The sequence below is a fragment of the Polyergus mexicanus genome, unplaced genomic scaffold (genome assembly GCF_030449975.1).
Source record: "Polyergus mexicanus isolate NDT 795.1 unplaced genomic scaffold, iyPolMexi1.0 SCAF_3, whole genome shotgun sequence".
NCBI classification, from domain to species: Eukaryota; Metazoa; Arthropoda; class Insecta; order Hymenoptera; family Formicidae; genus Polyergus; species Polyergus mexicanus.
The window spans coordinates 7,038,108-7,057,230 of record NW_027223323.1 but is presented as its reverse complement, the minus strand read 5'-3'; the positions used below and the strand labels follow the sequence as shown (position 1 = coordinate 7,057,230).

General features: G+C 36.2%; 3 protein-coding genes across 4 annotated transcripts in view; 2 read left to right on the top strand and 1 right to left on the bottom strand.

The window, feature by feature from the left end:
- Window positions 1–1,269: 1,269 nt before the first annotated feature.
- On the top strand, window positions 1,270–5,616 carry LOC138931619 (tumor protein D52). Of its 2 annotated transcripts, XM_070292576.1 has the most exons (7): window positions 1,270–1,682; window positions 2,115–2,622; window positions 3,271–3,404; window positions 3,463–3,611; window positions 4,030–4,089; window positions 4,533–4,695; window positions 5,043–5,616. In XM_070292576.1, the coding sequence occupies exons 2-7, from the start codon at window positions 2,193–2,195 to the stop codon at window positions 5,178–5,180; spliced, it is 1,074 nt and encodes a 357-aa protein (XP_070148677.1). In that variant the 5' UTR covers window positions 1,270–1,682; window positions 2,115–2,192; the 3' UTR covers window positions 5,181–5,616. The 2 variants fall into 2 exon arrangements, with proteins under 2 accessions (XP_070148677.1, XP_070148676.1); XM_070292575.1 differs by lacking the exon at window positions 4,030–4,089 and having other exon boundaries at window positions 1,285–1,682.
- A 1,550-nt stretch (window positions 5,617–7,166) lies between these two features.
- LOC138931617 (uncharacterized) overlaps window positions 7,167–19,123 on the top strand; it is an 80,775-nt gene continuing 68,818 nt past the window's right edge. Inside the window, exons 1-2 of the mRNA XM_070292574.1 lie at window positions 7,167–7,347; window positions 7,419–7,519. Coding sequence (XP_070148675.1) covers window positions 7,170–7,347; window positions 7,419–7,519 — 279 coding nt within the window. The 5' untranslated portion in view covers window positions 7,167–7,169. The remainder of the gene's footprint in view (window positions 7,348–7,418; window positions 7,520–19,123) is intronic.
- The window catches only part of LOC138931615 (ichor), a 38,447-nt gene continuing 34,153 nt past the window's right edge, over window positions 14,830–19,123 (bottom strand). The window contains exon 2 of the mRNA XM_070292571.1: window positions 14,830–17,394. Within this exon, the coding sequence (XP_070148672.1) occupies window positions 15,100–17,214 (2,115 nt within the window). The 5' untranslated portion in view covers window positions 17,215–17,394 and the 3' untranslated portion in view covers window positions 14,830–15,099. The remainder of the gene's footprint in view (window positions 17,395–19,123) is intronic.

Genomic DNA, 19,123 nt, shown 5'->3' with positions numbered 1-19,123 from the left:
TAAATGACGATACTTAATTCTCTTTTGAACTTTGGTATTTAATTTTTTAAAGCATTACATATATATTGTACATGTACGTCAATAGCATTATACACGTTTCAATGACAATCCGTATAAAGTATTACTTATAATTGTTAGTAATTATTACAATAACAATATTTTTACGTAACCATCTTTGTCGTAAAAAATATTACGTCGAAAAGAGAAATGAAATATAAATAATGTGACTGGCACGAATAGATTGCAACTGCGATGCGGGTGCAGCTGCACTGATTAAGGTCGATATTTCCTGTACTCTATTGTTAATTGACTTCTTAGGGAAGAATTTAATTACTAACATACTGATTTTTTTAACATACGTTATTTTTAATTATTTTTCCTAATATGTTTTTAATTATTCTTTAATTAATTATTCTCAATATTCTTTTCCTTACTTTAAACAGAATATTTTTTTTAAATATCGTCCGATAATTTTTGACAATAAAAAGTGATATCTTTTTAATTATATTTTCGTTCAAATCGGGAATCGTTATGTTTATAAATCGATTTATCAAGATTTTTATTTTCGAGCTTTTGTCCCGTTTTTTCACTTGTTCCAATTGATCGTAAACATTAAAAAAAAAATCTCCCAATCTGATATTTACATTATTTTTCTCTAAGAAGGATATTAATCCTTGACTCGTTCAAGATTCATCGATAACAATGAAACGGCCGTCTTTAGTGCTTGCTAAACACACCGCTCGCTAAGCATGAACAAGAATCCGCCGTCGAGTCGAATCGATAAACCGGTTTTCTCTCAAGGTTTCCCGCGAAGAGTTTTAGAAACTTTTATTTTATATTATACGTCTTTGTGCTACGCTCTTCCGCACTTTCTTCGTAATCGATCGCGAATAGAGACAAAGTACTTTACTGAGATCCGTCTACAAAATTAATTAGAGCGCTGGATGACGTCTAGTTTGTCCCTCTTTGTGTTTATTTCTATTTCTCTATTTTATTGTCATCATAATTGAAATAAATGAAAATGTACAACGAGCGGATTAAATTAAACGTAACAAGTGTCAGAATATAAATTCTGGTGAAACGGTCGAACGTTGATAGAGAAATTAGCAAGGTTTTCTTAATTAGAGCGTGCTAATTTTTAAAAAAGATTCGCCGGGTACAATTTTGCACGCAAGCATACTACAAAAAAAAAAGTCAATTTTAATTAGAGTCGAACGCAAAAAAAAATTACCGGTTGCCACGCATAAATAATAATAATGATATAATAAAAGAAAATATCTTTATATTTGCGGTATGGATCTGGGGACGCTTTAGAAGCCGCTACTTGGGGCCTTTCCTTCTTGCGGAGAACCGAGGCCACTTGTCCGTTCCCTCTTTCCTTTCCCCCTCATTCCCCTTTTCTATCCCTTCCTAATCCATTTTCCATTAAAGCAGAGTGAGAGAATCGTGTCTTGATTTCTCCGAAACGTTGTGTCTTCGCGATCGTTGTTCTTTGACAGCACAGCTGTTAGTCGTGAGCGCACATCGATACACGTGGTCGCTTTTTGCGGACCGAATACGCGGATTATTAAATCGCGATGTAAATCCGATGTAGATTGATTCCGTTTGATAAGAATCGTGCGAATTTCTTCAACTTGTTGTTTCTGAATTTTAATGCGTGCTTCGATGATTTGCGGTAAAATGTGAGTGTCTAATTATGATAAATTAATCGCGTCGAATTTTCTAGTCCGCAGATTTCTCCGATGAGATTTCTCTGTAAATCTTAATCCCCTTGATTGTCAGTGATTACTTTTTTTTTTTCTTCAATATGTCTTGAATTATTCTTCAGGATAGAATCTCTCGAAGTGCAAATTTGGAATAAACTGCCGTGTGATTTTAAAAAGAATCGTGGGAAGCAGCATTGTTGTCTTTAATATATAATTTTTTTTAATTTATCGGTTATTATCTGATCAAAAGTTTCGAGCAAAATTTTAGCAAAAAAAAAAACCCGCGGATCTTCTTAAAAGAGACCACGAGGATTAACACGATAATACACAGTTCCTCCAATCAATCGAATATTATCTTTATTCTAAAATTTTCAACGAATTTTCTATCTCATATTCTTCGTAATCAAGATTTTAGAGCAAAATTTTCGACAAGCTTTTACGTCAAAAGGAATCTTTCGAAAAAAAAAAAAACCATGAGAAGCAAGAATGGCGAACCCTAAGGAATCCGTAGATCCGAGAAGCAATCAAGCGCGCGGGAAGCTTTGTCAAGAACACGGCGAGGAGGACTGTCCGAGCGAGAACGAGCGCGAATTCGAATCGTTGGAATACGAAGAGGATGTATATTATTCGAAGCTGACGACAACACCGAGCTTCGACGATTTCGACGAGCTCGATGACGAGGAAGTGGACGAGCTGGTGGTTCACTGCTGGCGCGACTCCAACGGCGAGATCGACGAGATTGTCGTCGACGACGGCAATCTATCCGTAGAAACAGAATTCTTACCGGAAGAAGCATCACGTGACGGTCGCAAGAAGAAACGATCGATTCGCGTGATCTTCCAGGATCTCTCCAAACCCTATCTCGCCAGGATCAGTAATAGTCAAAACTACAAGAGGTTCCTCGAACTGGTAAAAGGTGCCGGTGAGAAGAGAGAAGAGATTGGCTTCGCCGATTTTTAAATTTATGAAATATTTAATTTTTAGCATAATAATCTTCTAACTAACTGTGAGAAATTTGGCAGTTTTTATACTCAGCAGATTCTCGACATTAATTTTTTTTTTTTTTTTTTTTTTTTTTTTTTAATCTGAAAGTGTACGAAAAAAAGAGCTCATTAAAATCGCGATCGAATACAGCAAAGTAGAAATATGATTTGAAATTTGAATTATTTTAGAACAATGTTTCGCTCTGCTGAAACTGCGAAACTCTGTGCATTCCTTCGCGATCTGACGAAACATAATCGCATTCGTTCGGAATTTAAGCAATCGCTTTCTGATCAAGAAATTGCAATCGATCAATTCCTATTTTTAGGCTCGCATTTTTTTTTTTTTTTTTTTTTTTTGGCATATATATTTATTATAAATATGGCAATTAAATAAATTTTATCCATTTTATCCGGACTATAAAAATCGCGTAGAATATTAAACATTAAAATTAGCTTAATACAATTATTTATTCAATCTAGAGAGAGAAAAAAATATATTTCCGGCAGTCAGTTAGCATGACCGCCATAGTATCGTATAACCTGTGGCTATTGTTCTCTATTCTTGTTTCCTTTTGTTCCAGGAGAAGACGCTTCGCTTCACTCGGCCGAGTCTCTGTCGCCCTCATCGGATAACGTAGCAAACGAACTTCAAGGGAGGTTCTCTTTGGAGGAGCAAGAACAACAAAGGGCCGAATGGAGCGCTCAATTAGCAAAAGTAAATCTCGGGGAATCAGGAAATCTCGAAGACGAGGAATAACAATGTTTGGTTTCAGGTCGAGGAAGAGATACAGACTCTGAGACACGTCCTCGCCAACAAGATCAGGGTTTCGCAGGATCTGAAGAGGAAACTGGGTATCAGCGTTTGGAAAGAGCTCACTGATGATGTCAATCAGGGACTTAAGAATGTTAAGGAGACCCAAGTGTACGTGTGCTATTAGTTACTGGCTTCTTTCGCATCTTTCTTATCTGTACATTCTATGTATATACTCTGTACACTCATCTGCGCACTCTGTCATATTTTCTATATAAGGAGGAAGTGGATGGAAAACTGTGATAGTATTGTGAAAATACAAGATACTTGTGAAATACTTTCGTATCCGTTGCATGAAATATTTCATGAACGATTTTCGAAAAATGCACGCAGCAGCATGTTTTTCGATTTTCTTTTTCTTTCTTGATTTTTATCTTTATATTCATCATTTTTCTATTTCTTGTCTCTTCGTTTTTATTTTTGCGAACCGACAGATGGTGATCAACTCTTTTATGTTGATACTCCACTTCTTTAGACACGCATAGAAGCATTGATTTTTGTTTTACTTTCGGTTGGGTTTTTCATTCAGTTATCAGAATGTTGGCGAGACACTTGGTCGCTTAACTAGGACGGTCTCCGGGAACAATCTGTAAGTACACACAAACCCATCTCATTTTCACTTGGTTGTGATCCAAATCTTATTGTCCTATCGGTAGTCTGCGTGTTAGATATTTGTACATAGGGTGCTTTAAAATTTCATTCTTAAAGTGAATAAAACACATTTTCAAAGTTTGGCTGTTTTGGAGTCTTCTTGTGTTTTTGTCGATATTTGAATGTTGATAATTTAGAATATCGACGAGTATCGCCAACGTAATACAGAATATTGCTATGGAAGCACATTTGCTTGAAACCACAACCAAATTTAACAAAAAGCAAACACACTAACTTTATCCGATATTCAAAAGCTTTATATATGACATCGATTGAAATTTAATTAACATAGTCATTGTTTTCGCAGAGGATAATCTATAATTAACGATCTATTGTTTTTACTGGTTTGCTGACTAATCTTGTCTTTTTTTGTCGTATCAGATACCAAAAAACAGAATCTGTACTCAAGTCCACGGCTGAAAAGACAACGAGTATACTGGGTGGATTTGGTAGCGGCATATCCATGAAACTGGGCCAGATGCGCAATTCCGACAGCTTCCGGTCCTTGGAGGAAAGAGTTGGATCCGCTTGCGAGAATATTAAGGTATTAAAATTAAATTTATTAAATTAATTTTTTGGATTAAATAGTTTATAATTAAATTATTACATACTATACACACAAGACACATGCAATGTTCTATGACATTTCTAATCTTATTAAAGCCTTATAAAATTAATTTTTCCACGCATTAATTAATAAATATTGTATATACCATATAAATCTAATTAATTAATTAATTCAAAATGTATTATATATACATTAGATTTATATCTTTTTGATTGTTTTATATTATTATACACATTACGTTTACATTCTTTTATCAATTTACGAAAATTTGATTTTAACAAGTTTTTATTCAGAAATTTGAATTCTTTTCTTTTGTTTTGCAGACGAAAGTTGTGCCTTCGAGATCCAATTCGACACAGAGTTTCGACGAGGCTCTCCGGGAGTCCGAAGCAATGAGGCGCGCATCCGCGGCTCCGTCGGTCACCAGTCCGACCATTCCCGAGGACAAACTGCTCTCTTAGAACCCAAAATTGCGCAAAATCCGTGCGTCTCCACCGCGCGATATAAAGTGCTTATAACGCGCTATATCACTATTGCATTCATCTACTGCAATCGCTATAAAGGGCCAAACGACAATGTATCCGTGCACGTTGAATGAATCGATCGATATTTCACTGAATCGAGACTTCGGATACAATCGTTCAAGTACTACTCTCTATTCTATCTAATAAAAAATATATATTTTTCTTGCATGCCCTTTCCACGCCTTTACCTTCGCAGGATTGCCTTTCTCTAGATCACGTTCAGGACATCCTTAGACATAGCAGAAAAAGTCCCTCGCGATTTTTATACTTACACTAAAAAATTGATATTTAAGATAACTTATTTTTTAAACAATGAAATGATTATTGAATTTCTTTTGATAATTTTGATTTAGAAATACAATGAAACATAATTGATGTTTGGATTGAAGCTGATTATTGATATATGCATCGCGAAAAATATAATTTTAAATATTAAAGTTAATAATAAAACTGTGCAAATGTGTACTTATTTTTGAATATATTTGTAATTTTGGGCATTCGAAATTTATCGCATATTATCGGTGTCCTGAATTGATCTGAACAGAGCTGCCAAAAGAAAATATCTTCAACGATTTACGGTAAATCACCCGTCCGTCGACAATACTTTACACCGTATACTAAACTTCTTACTTATGTACGCAAACTTGATTAGGAGCCATTCAGAACACATAGAATTTGTCACAAGACAAATTTAATCGGAATCTCAAGGAACATTATGTGAATATCTATTTAACTAAAATAATAATTTAAATAAAAAATGATAAAAAAATATATGTTGAATAAATTATTTTGAATGAAATATTTATCAATGAAAAATTATATAAATTTCAAGCAAATAAAATGTTTTTTATATAGATAAATCAGATAGAATCTAATAATACGGTAAAAAATAATTTGCTACACACTATATGAATAATTTATTAAATGCTTCTGTAACATAGAAAAATTATTATAAATTGTGCAAGATGAAAAAATCATCCGAAGATACAAAATTTTCTTGCTTCTTTCCTTGTTTAAATAAGATAATATATTAAATAATTGAAAATAAATAAGTTCCTCGCGATTCTCGATTTTAAATAAATATGTTTTAGATGCGCGGATAATCTTATTGAATTAGCACGAAATTCGAAAGGTATTTTGTATTTTAACTTAATAAAAGAACGCTATATCGACGACGCACGGTGTGTATCTGTTAATGTTAAAAGAGGCGCAAATTTTTGCAAAATAAATATATATACATGTGATATATATAATGAGTAATTATCATTAAGGACGATTGCCGTGATTCGTCGATATCTGCTCTGCATAATCTTTTTGTTTATAAATAAATTATTTTACGAAACGCCAAAAGAGAGTCGTACAAATCTCTTGCAAACTAAGAAAGATATATCACACACAATTCTCTTTTTCCTCTCTTTGATATATTCCTTATATTATATATAATATTTATATTTTAACAATTAAAAATAATTAAATATACATTATTATGTATCTCGAATTCTTTTGCTCGTTGAAGAATGAGAAAGATTACGCAGTTTTTGCTCAAATATATCTAGAATCGAGAAATTGAAAATTAATCAATTATTTTGGAATTTTAGTTCTGCATGATTCGATAATATTCAATATTATTTCTAACATTGAAATTTATATATTAGATATGAAATCTATTTCGATCATTTATATCTGATATTCATGCATTACGTAAAATTTCTATACGTCCAAAAATTATCACTAATACGATATTACCGACGATCGAGACTGCGTTTGAGTTTGTAGTTGAATTTAATCCACCAGGTGGCACCAGACATTTCGTCCGTTGGCGCTAAACGTATGTACGTACTTCCGCTTCGAAACCGCAGTCGTTGGGTTTCTTTTGTACATTTGTAGCAGTAAAAAAGCATCTAAGAGTGAATATAAGTAGTTATCATGAACTTAAAAGTAGTTTCGGTTGATGTTATATCGTTAGTACGCGAGTGCGAAACGAAATCCGTATCTCCGATTTCTGCTTCCAGCGAAAATTGCCCTCGAAAAAGAAAACGGCGCAAAAGTCCCGGAGCAAGGAATCCCGCGGAAATCCTGTTGATCCTCCGGTTGCTATGGTGTGGTGAGCACATCTATTCACTATCATATCCTAATTAGCTTGCACGAGCATGATCAAATCCTTCTTTTTATCAGTTTCCAGCGTAGATGTTACCAGCGAAGAACATCCTCGAAGAAGGAAGCGGTGTAAAAGGAATCCAGGAAATCCTGTCGACTTAGCCAGCACAGTTGAGCAAGTACGTTTACTTATGCTATCGTATCTTATTATTGATGATATCGTTCATTATTCGATGAACGTAGCAATAAAATTACAACCTTCAACTTAAAAATTATATTATAATGTTATTTATTATCTATTGAATTATATCCCGGAAAAAATACAAGGTGTCCCAAAAGTATGAGTGACGAAATCTAAAAAAAAAAAGGGACACCTCTTTTTCTAATAGATACAAATTTTTGTATTTTATTTTTAGTAATTTCTTATCTGCATATGTATAATTTACTTAATTCATTGTTTAGTTATACCTGTTTACGAATATTTTGAATTAAAAAGATGTGTGGAAAATATTGTATATACAATAATCGCGAACGACAGATCTTTCAATTAAAAAGTTTTTATGTTTTAATTATATATATATATATATATATGGTAATTATTTTTAAAAAATCTCAAATGATTATCTCTTTTTTATAATGAAAATTCAGTAATAAAGCGTAAAGGATACCGATGCTCTAAAAATATTCAGTGAACGATATTCTTCAATAGATAAAATTTCATGTCTTGATAATAGATCAGTTGAAAATTCAAAAAATTACGAATGTAACTGATAAAATATTAGGCATTTCAAGAGCATCTCTCTTCTTTTATAAAAAAGCATATAAACCTTTATTAAAACTAAGTACAAAAATAATAGGTACATTTCTTCGTCGTTTCGTCTAAATCTCTAAATTGCTATGCCGGCTAGTCCGCCATTCAAAATTATTTCAATCATTATATATTCGTGAGCAACAGCGAAGAGTATCCTAAAGCCGAAAGATCATACAGGATATTTTTCTTTCTCATCAATATAAGCTTGTTCTGATATTTTTGCCATTTCTCTCAAACATTAAGTGATAAGCTATTATAAAGAACATCGTATCTGAAAGTCGAGTCAATATTAATTAATTAATTTATGATCAATAAGTTCAATGAATTCGAGAAAACGAGCCATTCTTCCTTCGATTCGTCTATGATTCAACGCGATTGTACGAAGCATCTGATAATTATGAACGTCATCTTACATTCGTGAAATCTTCGGCAAGTTCGGAGCTAATTTTCGAACGAAGATTTCATTAAACTTTATCGTATTTTTTATCTAACATATAAATCTATATAATTAAATAATCTCGTTGATGATAAGTTAGTCGAAAATTTCATATATTACACGCAAATTGCACTCAGCAATTTATTTTCGATAAGAAAATTGTATCTCATATATCGTAGATCGTTCGACGATCTTCGCGATTGCTGAAATTGGAAGAGAAACTTGAACAATCATTTTATTATTAGAGCGTAAAACGCACAACTTGAAAGGGGGAAGGGAACCTTACAAAGTCTTAAAACACAAATCTATTTGGAAAAAAAAAAAAGGGAAGGAGAGAGCGATACACAACGTTATGTCGACATCGACATAACGTTGTTAACGTATAGATACGTTGCTGATACATATACATGTACATATATATATATATATATATATATAATATATAAAATCATATATATTTGCGTATATCTGTACGTATGTAGAAACATGTATATTATATTTATATTTATATTTATATATATATATATTACGACTTCGTTAACAACATAAAATGTAATTATTCACATAACACAATATCCGTGATATAATAAAATATCATTATAACGATCTGCTTTTTGTACTGGGTAGGCCGACGCGCATTTTATATACAGGGTGTCCGCGCAATATGGAAAAATATCTCAATTATAAGTTCTTCGAATCTCAGGTCGATTTTACTCGGCAAACATTTTAACATATAATATATTTTATAACATTTTAAATATGTAATTATATACTTATATGTACAATGTTATCATAATATTAATATTCAATGTTTATTTTAATTCATCGAAAAAACAATTTAGTTAAATACTAGGACTTGAAACTGAAAAAGTCGATTTTATTTTCAAAGAATTTATCTGTGAAATATTTTTCATTAGTATATATCTGATCACCCCGTATAGTACATAATATATCTCGTCAACTTTTCTCCAAGAATACAAAGGTTTGCATTCCTTACACGCGTCTAGAACTAAACGGAGCTGTTCGATTTTAATTTTGATTTACGATCGGGATAAGGATCAAGCAGCCACATTTAGCTATAAATGCGCAGAAATAATCTATATCTTTCTTCGCGCGGCCCTCGACCGCTTTGAGTATTATTGCATCGCATTGTTTAAAAGAAGAAAAAGAAAATGAAAGAAGAGATATCCTACATTAACATTCTCGTTACCATGGTAACCTCGGGATTCGTATCCTTATAACAGGCTTAGACAGCCACCATATGTTTTACTCCTAGGATTAGCTTTACGTACGTACATACTAGGCAAAGTATAGGTTGAGAAGAAAATAATATTAATCATTTAAGAACGTCTTGAACACGTAAGGAAAGATCTCGGCGATCCCGTGGTTCTCGAATGTTAAAGATCCGAGAATTTTGATGTCTCGAGATTCGAGGATCCGAGGACTCCGATGAATATTTTTTATGTGATGTAATCGACGAAGCGGTTATCTCTCGACACGTCGTTAGGAAATAAATGATATTGCAATTTTACATTTAAAATAAATCACATTTTAGTAAAGTACCGAAGCAATTTTTCCTTTTATACTGCAAAAGATTTCTCTCGCGTCCGAATAATATCAGGTGGTCATTAATTTTGTATTTAAATTTACTAACGAATTTTAATATAAAGAAAATTATGTAGAATTTTAGGATGAATCAAGAATAATTATAGATGATCGTTATTTCCGAAAAGAAAACTTCTTTGCGAAATAGAGAAAAATATCAGATTATTTTACGTGATAAAGGAATTTTTTTTTCGCGTTTAAAGAGTTCAGATATTGTTATCTTTCTCTAAAAAAAAAAATATTAAAATATTTTAATGGATTTTCAAAGTGGGAGGATTACTACGTACGATTTTTCCTAATTCGATAACTCGTTTTCCTCTGCGTTTACGACACACGATTCGTTCATGGCGACCTTTGCGTTGCTCTCGCGCAATCTTCCATCTATGGAGATCATTGTTGTAAAGACGGGCCACACCTCTCTATCCTACCTTCAGAAGGTTAACAAGCTTATGCGCAACTCTTAAGGAATCGTCTAGACTAATAGCAAAAATTACCATGTCTTCAAATTTCAGCAGCGAAAAAAAATTTCAGATTTAAAATCATAATTCCAATATTTTTTTTAAATGAAAATAAAAAAATATATATATATATTATATAATTATTACTGCAAATATTCAATTGTTAATTAAAAAGATATTGGAATTATAATTTCAAGTCTGAACATTCTTTTATGAGATTTTCTAATTTCCTCTGATCTGAGAAATTTCATGTTCATGAATTTTTTTACTCGCAAGTATTTTCTCAAGTTTTTGGATTTGCAATCTAAAAAATATTTTTCGTCGAAAAAGATAGAGTTAAAGAAAATTAAAGACATACAAAGAAAAATATTTAGCATATATATATATATATATAAATTTTTTTATTGCAAATGAAAAAAAACGCAACAAGTATTCGCTGGTAGAAAGATTCGTTGATATGAAGTTTTTCAGACCCGAGGAAACTCGAAGATCTCATTAATCCTTAAAGCCGACGCGCTGATCGAAAGTCATCGCATCCTCGCCGCGATCCAAAGATCCAGACGCCGCTTTCTTTTCGCAATCGCGAGATCGGGCGAGGATCGATCGCGCGGTCGATTCGCCGCAAGGCTGATTAGAAGCCGGGCGGATCGCAATCCGATTCGACGAGATTGGTGAAAGCCGTGACGGCGGTGACTTTAAACACCCCTTATAAGGTCGCTCTCATCATCGCGATCTTTAAGTACCCTAGACTGATGTGATGAGGCACCGCTGCTGTAATAACGCCCTTATATCGAGGTGCCCTACAAACCACGCGAGTCGGCCGGCCCCCTTTCCCTACGCCGTGCGGCCTGGTTCGTCCGTTCTTTAATCAACCCCCCCTTGCTTAGAGATCAAATTTACTTTGTCCAATAATTAAAAATAATGTATAAAACGAATCGTAGAATTACTATCATTCCGGAAAAGAAGGAAAAGTTTTTAAATTTTATTGTTGGAAGATTATAGAGGAAAACAAATTTATCTCTCTATTGTTTAATTTATCTTGTGCAGCAATTGGAAAATAATATAGAGCGAATTGTAGAATTATTAACAATGAAGATAAAACTGTATAATTTAGTGTTTATAATTTCTGGACGGAGAAAAAAATTTACAATCTTGTTAATTTCTATTATGGATTTTTTTCTGCGCTTTCATTTAGCATAATGAAGCACGAAGGAGGGGAAAGATATGATCGACACCATAAAATTATAGACGTTTCAGATATAATTACGATGATCTGCTTTCTGTTTTAATTAGAGTAACGTGCAAGCAGAGAAATAAATATGTTAATCTTTCGCAGTTTCTCCGTCTTCTATTTTTTTTTTTTTTTCATTTTTGTTAAATTACAGGATAATAAAAATAAAATCTCAATTTCTGTTCTTTTCTCGGCACCGCGTATTTATGGCGGTTAAAGAAAAATGAAAAATATTCTTCGGTATTATTTTTCTCAATTAATTAATTTTTCTCGATCCGGTTATGAAAATGCCTGACGATGTGTTTTCGGACTTAAATTGCCGGACTTAAGTGCCGTTGATCGAGTATCGGCCTTAGTGCGGCCATAAAATAGTCTCTATTGTGTTGCACATACCTGATTAATTACGTAAATTGGGCGGGGATCGGAGGACGAGGGAGACGATCGACTGCGAAATCGTACGGAACTTTCTAAATCTTTCGAATTTTCCAGCAAACAGACACATTCAGATGTTTACTTCAATAATCTTCAATAACGTTCTCAACTCTTATTTGGACAAATTTCATAAAAAAAAAAGCAGAAATTTAGGTAAAATCGAAGCCTCGCGAATTTCACGCTATTTCTAATTATATAAAAATCGATATATAATATTTTTATATAACTGAGGAGAGAGAGAGAGAGAGAGAGAGAGAGAGAGAAGTGTTAGTTTGGGAAAGTTTTAAAATCAGCTGATAAGAGTTGAACGCATCGCATATTTTGTTTAAGTGCGTCTTTCGAAAGCCGCTTTACATTTGCGTGAAGGCCGCGCAATTAATTATACCGATAACGAATCGCCGACGGATAAATTCATCCCTCGGGGTAAATTTATCGCCACCTGCGTCACGATGAGACGCGACGTCATGCATGCGCGTGCATCGTGTATGCGTGTGATGGGCATGCACGTAACGCACGTATCGACGCAACGTGTAATTACCAGGCTGGCGTGCCTCGCGATAGCCCGAGGGGTCCCGTTCCGGGGGAAACTCTGACCTCCGCGGTGTTGCTACGGGATCGCGGGCCCCGGAAAATGTAGCACGCATATATAAGGTGCGCGAAACTTTGCGCGTCTCTCTCTTCGTCCCTATTATCGCATTCGCATACGGAGCGAGTTGCGTTGCGTGATTTTATCGAGAGCAGCTTTTGTGAGATCGTGTCGAAAGAATCGCGTGGACAAAGTTACGCTTATTAATTAAACGTGATCGCTAATTGCTTATTGCTTCTCATCGAAGTTTCACGAGCTTCAATATCGGTATAATCACGACGGTGTAAATATCATGATGTATAATAAATTATTAACACACATGAGGGCAGTTTTATTATCTGCCTTAATATTTAATGGATACTAAAATAATTTAATTATCAGTTTTATTAACAATGTAAACATAATAACAAGCAACAATGTGACATTGTTATATTATTCTAACATTAGTGTTTCTTTTTTATTAATACAAAAAAAAAAAAGAATCTTTCACAAAAGATCTTAATCTGTCAAAGCAAAGTCAGACAAGAAAAGGAAAAATGAATGCAATTCTTACGGCCTGATTCTCTTAATCCTGCGGTAACTTTCGATAAAGCATTCGAAATGATTGGAAATTAATCTTTCCGGTTGATCCCTTTTTTAGCTGCACTTTTGCGAGAGAAGAGAGAGAGGGAGAGAGTTTAAAAAAAAAAAGAATACCAATGAAAAAACAGCATTCACGCATTCCGTTTGCTTCGTTCTAAACTGCTCGTTGTGTACGTACCTAAATCACAGCTCATGCTACTAATTACTTATTAAAGGGTATTCCTCTCGATACTCTGCACTTATCTCGCTCTAAGTTACTATCTATAAATCTAATATCTACTCTCTATACGGAACGTGTTCCATGACCGCCGGATATTCTTTCTACTCTGTAGATTCTCCGAGAAAGAGAGATCGATTTGAAATCAATCTCTTTTAAGAGTGAATATGTCGAACTAATATCAGTAGAAATTTCAAATTATCCCTTACTTCGATTCAATTTTAATTTGTAAATTGACTATATATATATATATATATAAAGATACAAAGTATTCAAAATTGGAATGATGCGATAAAGGATGGATCTTAAACATTTTCATAATAAGAAAAGATCATTTTCCGATCGAACTTTGATTAAAGGAACTCGATGGTTCTGGAACACCCTGTATAATTGTAAAGATTTATTTTATAAAACCTATTTAACTTTAATATCTCGTGGCTATTAAATATAATTAATATCGTCAAGTAGCCTATAAACATTCGTCGTTCTGTCGTCGTCTTCATCGTCGCCTGTCATTGTCTTCGTCATTACTGTCATTAAGGGTGATCGTAGGAACAACAATTTCACGGATGTCATGTTAATTTAAGGGGAATGCGATTAGCGCCTCTCTTCATAATTATTTAATAATTAATATAAAAACTCGGCAGAGCGAGCTGCCGCCCCGTTAGGATAGATAATCTCACAAACACAAAGATCGGGATTCTTATATATAATTAATTTTTTAATTAATAATTCTACGGTGTGTCGCGCGCAATTTCGCCATGCGAAACTCAATCGGCTTCTCGTCAGTGTGCAGGATGTTACGGAAAATGATTCCCATTGTTCACATAATTCGCAATTGGTTCTTTCAGTGCCATAATTTGAATTTAATTCGATTGCAGCTTTATAATCAAGTTAATTCGAATTGTTCAAATAATTGAATAAAATTAGTCGAGTCGATGTAAGAAATAATTTAAATTAAACAATTGAATTGACTGAAGTAATTTGATAAATTTGATTACATTAATTTGTGAATAAATTCAAGCATGCAAATCTACTTAATTAGTTTAACGAATTAAACTTAATTAACTCAAGTCAAATTTAAGTTAAATCGAAACTTTATCGAATCGAACAAATTCTCGAAAAAAAAAAAAAGAAAAAAAAATTAGTTTTCGAACACCCGATACACACACGATGCTTTCATCTAATCATCCGTCATGGTTCGCTCTTTCTCGCAAGCTCGGCTCGGCATTTCCATTATGGAAATTATATTCGTGTAAAAAATGGGGAACGAGAGAAGAGAAAGCAGAAACCAGCCACGGCCGCCATCTCTTTTCTGAACGAAAGACAAAAAAAGAAAAAAGAAAAAAAAACACGGACGGATGTGCGCCCGCAAATCGTATCGCGTTCGCGTTTCGCGAACTAACTGGGGGGACTGCAGGCGGCCCCCGTGGGGTCCACGGCGACCTGAGTCCTGCTGGCGATAGCGGGGGATGCGGTGGAGGGGTTCGCGTTGGTCTCTGCCGTCGGGCTAGTGTTACCGTTGTTCCCGCCACCGGTGACGCTCCCGGAAGTAGTCTGCTGGATGCCGGCGGGTTTCTGGGTCACGTGGGTCTGATAATGTTTGGCCAGGTGGGCCTTCTGGCGGAAGCTCTTGCCGCAGAGCGAGCAGGCAAATGGCTTCTCGCCGGTGTGCGTCCGGATGTGCACATTCACGCTATATTTATCCTTGAAACCCTTGCTGCAAATGCTACAGTAGTGCAAGGAGCGCTCCTTGCGCTGTACGCTACTGGGCGAGCCGCCGGAACCGCTAGACTGTTGCTGGCTTGCGTTGCTACCGGTATCCGAGCCAGCACTGCCGTTGCTGGCGCCGTTGGCGTTGTTGCGATTGGCGCGTCTAACATATTTCTTGGGCGGCTTGGTACTGACACCCACCCGAGCGGAAGTCAATTGCAGCTGACTCGACTGCTGCGTCTGCTGCTGTTGGTCCACATCGGTTCGTTGAGCGGGTTGTTGTTGTTGTTGTTGTTGTAAAACGTCTTGCTGAGCGGCCGTGACAACCGTCACGGTGCTCACCTGGCCAAGATCGGCCGGTAACGTGATGGTACCTAGACTCCCGCTCGCCGGGTCCAGCGTGTACATCACCGTAGTGGTCGCCGACACGTTGCAGACCGGTTCGAGACTGCAGTACGACTCTACTACTTCGTTCGCGATGCTCTTCAGCTTCTCGTAGTCGCCCGGTCGATAGGTTGTCTGATCCAGCTGCGAGAGTAACAGATCCTCGTCGGTGCACGCCTGCATAGAGTCCTCCTGCTGTTGCTGCTGCTGCTGTTGTTGTTGTTGCTGCTGCTGTTGATCGGATACCATGAGAGCCGTGCTTGCGGAAACTGGCATCGATATGGCGGATGCTTGCGAGGACGATGACGACGAGGAGACCGATTGAGCCGGTCCAGTATACAGTTTACCCTGAAGAGCGCTTCTCAGAAGACTCTCGGCGGAATCCCCGGCTCCTACGGCGACTGCGGCGGCAGCCGCAGCTGCGACCTCCTGGAGATTCTGGTCCGATAGCTTCCAGTCGTTGTTGTTATCGCCGGAACAGTTGGCCGAAGACGCGCGCAGGCACAGCTCTTTGCTCTCGACGAAGCCGCTGTCGTCGGTGGCGTATTGCGACGACGGCACGGTGAAGCCGCGGCCGTCCGGCCCGTGAAACCTATCGTTGACGCTCCTAGAAACGTCGCCACTGTTCTGTTGTTCGTGATCTTGCTCGCCGGAGGACGGTTCCATGCTCAGAATGGCGTCGAGGTCAAGATTCGGTCGCAGGGACCAGGAATCGCCGGACGCGGGCGCCGGGCTCTTGCAACAATCCAACGCGTCCATGGAATTTGCCTCGTTGTTCAGCACCGTCAGCGTGTAAATGGCACCGTCCGTATTCTGTCGGTCGTTGACGGTGCAGCCCGCGCGGCCCGAACCTACGGTCTGATGATGATCGTTGGGAACACCGGTCGCCGAATGAATGACGCCATCGTTGGTGTGCGCGCTCGAGGACCAGCAGTACTTGTTGAGGTCCTCCAGCAGAATGTTGCACGTTTGCTCCTTGCCGTCGTCCTCCTGGCCCCAGTAGTCACATTCCGATTGATCCATAGCAGTGCTTTCACCACCAGTCGGCTGAACGCCGTGCTGGGCGCGCACGTGATGATGCGCGTGATGATGATGATGATGATGCTGATGATGATGATGATGACTCAGTGAGCCGGTGATAGTCGAGACGGGCGGTAGCGCCGTCAACGTATTGTTGTTGGTTTCCTTGATGAAGGGCGAGCCGCCGTGCGAGCTCTCGTGATCTTCGTGGGTCTGTTGAAGATAACCGCCCATGGCGCGGCAGCCGGCGGTGCCGCGATGTAGGAAGCTCTCTTCGTCGGAGACGACGCCTTCGGCCGAGGCGCAGTGTGGCGGCGGTGACACCACGAAATCGAAGAAGTCCGTCTTCGGCAAGTCCTCGCCGCCGCCTCCCGGCGCGAAAGCCTCCGTCAGGTCCATGAGGACGATATTGACGCCACTCGTTATACTCGGTTAACGCCGCTTCTTCTTCCTCCAAATCGACTTCAATTATTCGCTCAAGCGCGATGCTGACGTCGATCTGCGCTGGATATCCTCGTCAAACGCAGCGCCCTCGACTCCGTTCCATTCGCCACCGCATTCTCGGATTCCACCGGTTATCTAGAAGAAAGGAAGGGAGATGAGATTTTAATGCGATTTTAATGCAGCTATTTTGTTCTGATCCCTAGTATAAAAAGGGTTAAGTATGACTTTTAAAATAGAAAGATGTTGAATTTCTCAGGATTTTTGGCCCTCCGTTAAATTGTGAGGAAAAATTAATTTCGGATATTTGGTAATTAAGCGCTAATTTATTGACAATTTCTTGCTCAAATTTCGAATCCTTCTATCAATTAGCAGAAAAAATTTATATTAAAGATAGATTGATTTGACATTATGCTGACACTCTTACTCTTAGAAAACATTGATGACGAATTATAAACATAAAACAAATATATTACAGAATTAATTGCTAAAATATATTAGATTTCAAGTTTCAAAAATTTCTCAAAAATTATTTAAATACTAAATTTTTATAGATGCAATAATACGATAAAACATAACTTTATAACAGTATAAATATGATGGAAAATAAATTAACGATATCAACTTGATATATCAAACTGTTCTCCGAATTAATTATATATGAAATATTCTAAATAATTCCGAATTTATTGCTCGAATACAAGTTAAATAACTAAAAAATTATAAATCTTATATAATATGTGCCGAATATTATATATATATATATATATTAATATATATAATTATTAATTATAAACATGTTTTATTAAATATTTTAAATGATTCAAATGATAAAATAGATGTTCTACATGAATCATATTATTCGCAAGGCTACAAAATGAGTTACAACCGCTTATATAGACGCTTATATAGAGTGATCAATTGTACAAAATAACAAATAATTATTGTGATCATTCCATGAATGCACCGCCCGATGTTTCTCCGATGGATCTCTTTTTGCTCGTTTGTTCTTTGCCGCTCTTTGATATGATACGCTTGTTTGTCCTTTGCCACTAACGATTAATTACAATCGCGCTAATCATCGGAATACGAAGATCGCGTGGCGCTTTACATGGCACTTTCATTAATCGTACACGTGTCAATTCATTGTATGAAGCTACCATCCAACGCTCGAGACAAAAATCGCGCATCCAATTTACACAATGCTATCTCTAATGTCGCTAATGAATAGTATACACACGCATTTTACGGCAATTTTACTATCTCTCATTATAATACAAATACGAATACGAGTTAAAATTGAAATAAATATTGATTGAAACGAATAAATTAAAATAAATATACAAGTTAAAATTAGAAAGAAATATATACGGTGATTGAAATGCATTATTTATACGTACGTCGTATGTTCCGTCGACTCGCGACGATTTATTTTAATCAAATGAATCATTAAAAACGTCTTTTAGCAGATCATCCATACATACAAACATCGAATTTATCGTACGCATATTAAAATACGGCAATATATTAATAATGGAGATGTCAATCCGTTTTGTATTAATCCGCGATGTTTTAAATGAGTGAAAAATTCGAAAATGTCACATCGGTAATTTTGCTTCGATATTACGCGAGCTAATTATGAAATATCGGAATAATTGCAAAAATTATATTCCTCGCACCGACAATTGACAATCTTTAACTATTTGTAAGAAATGTTTTTTGCATCTCTTAGTTACCTGTTGTGTTTGTATACATATATTATTACATATCGCGCTCACGACAACAAAACATAAACAAAGGATAGCATATCATACGTAGAAGAAAAACACGATGTACCGTATATATTTATGATGCGCGATGAATTTCT

Excerpts from the sequence above, each read along its gene's own strand:
- LOC138931619 (XM_070292576.1), top strand. The coding sequence starts at position 2,193 with ATGGCGAACCCTAAGGAATCCGTAGATCCGAGAAGCAATCAAGCGCGC. Across the intron at positions 2,623-3,270 it reads GTTCCTCGAACTGGTAAAAG|GAGAAGACGCTTCGCTTCAC; the intron begins GTGCCGGTGAGA and ends CTTTTGTTCCAG. Across the intron at positions 3,405-3,462 it reads GGAGCGCTCAATTAGCAAAA|GTCGAGGAAGAGATACAGAC; the intron begins GTAAATCTCGGG and ends GTTTGGTTTCAG.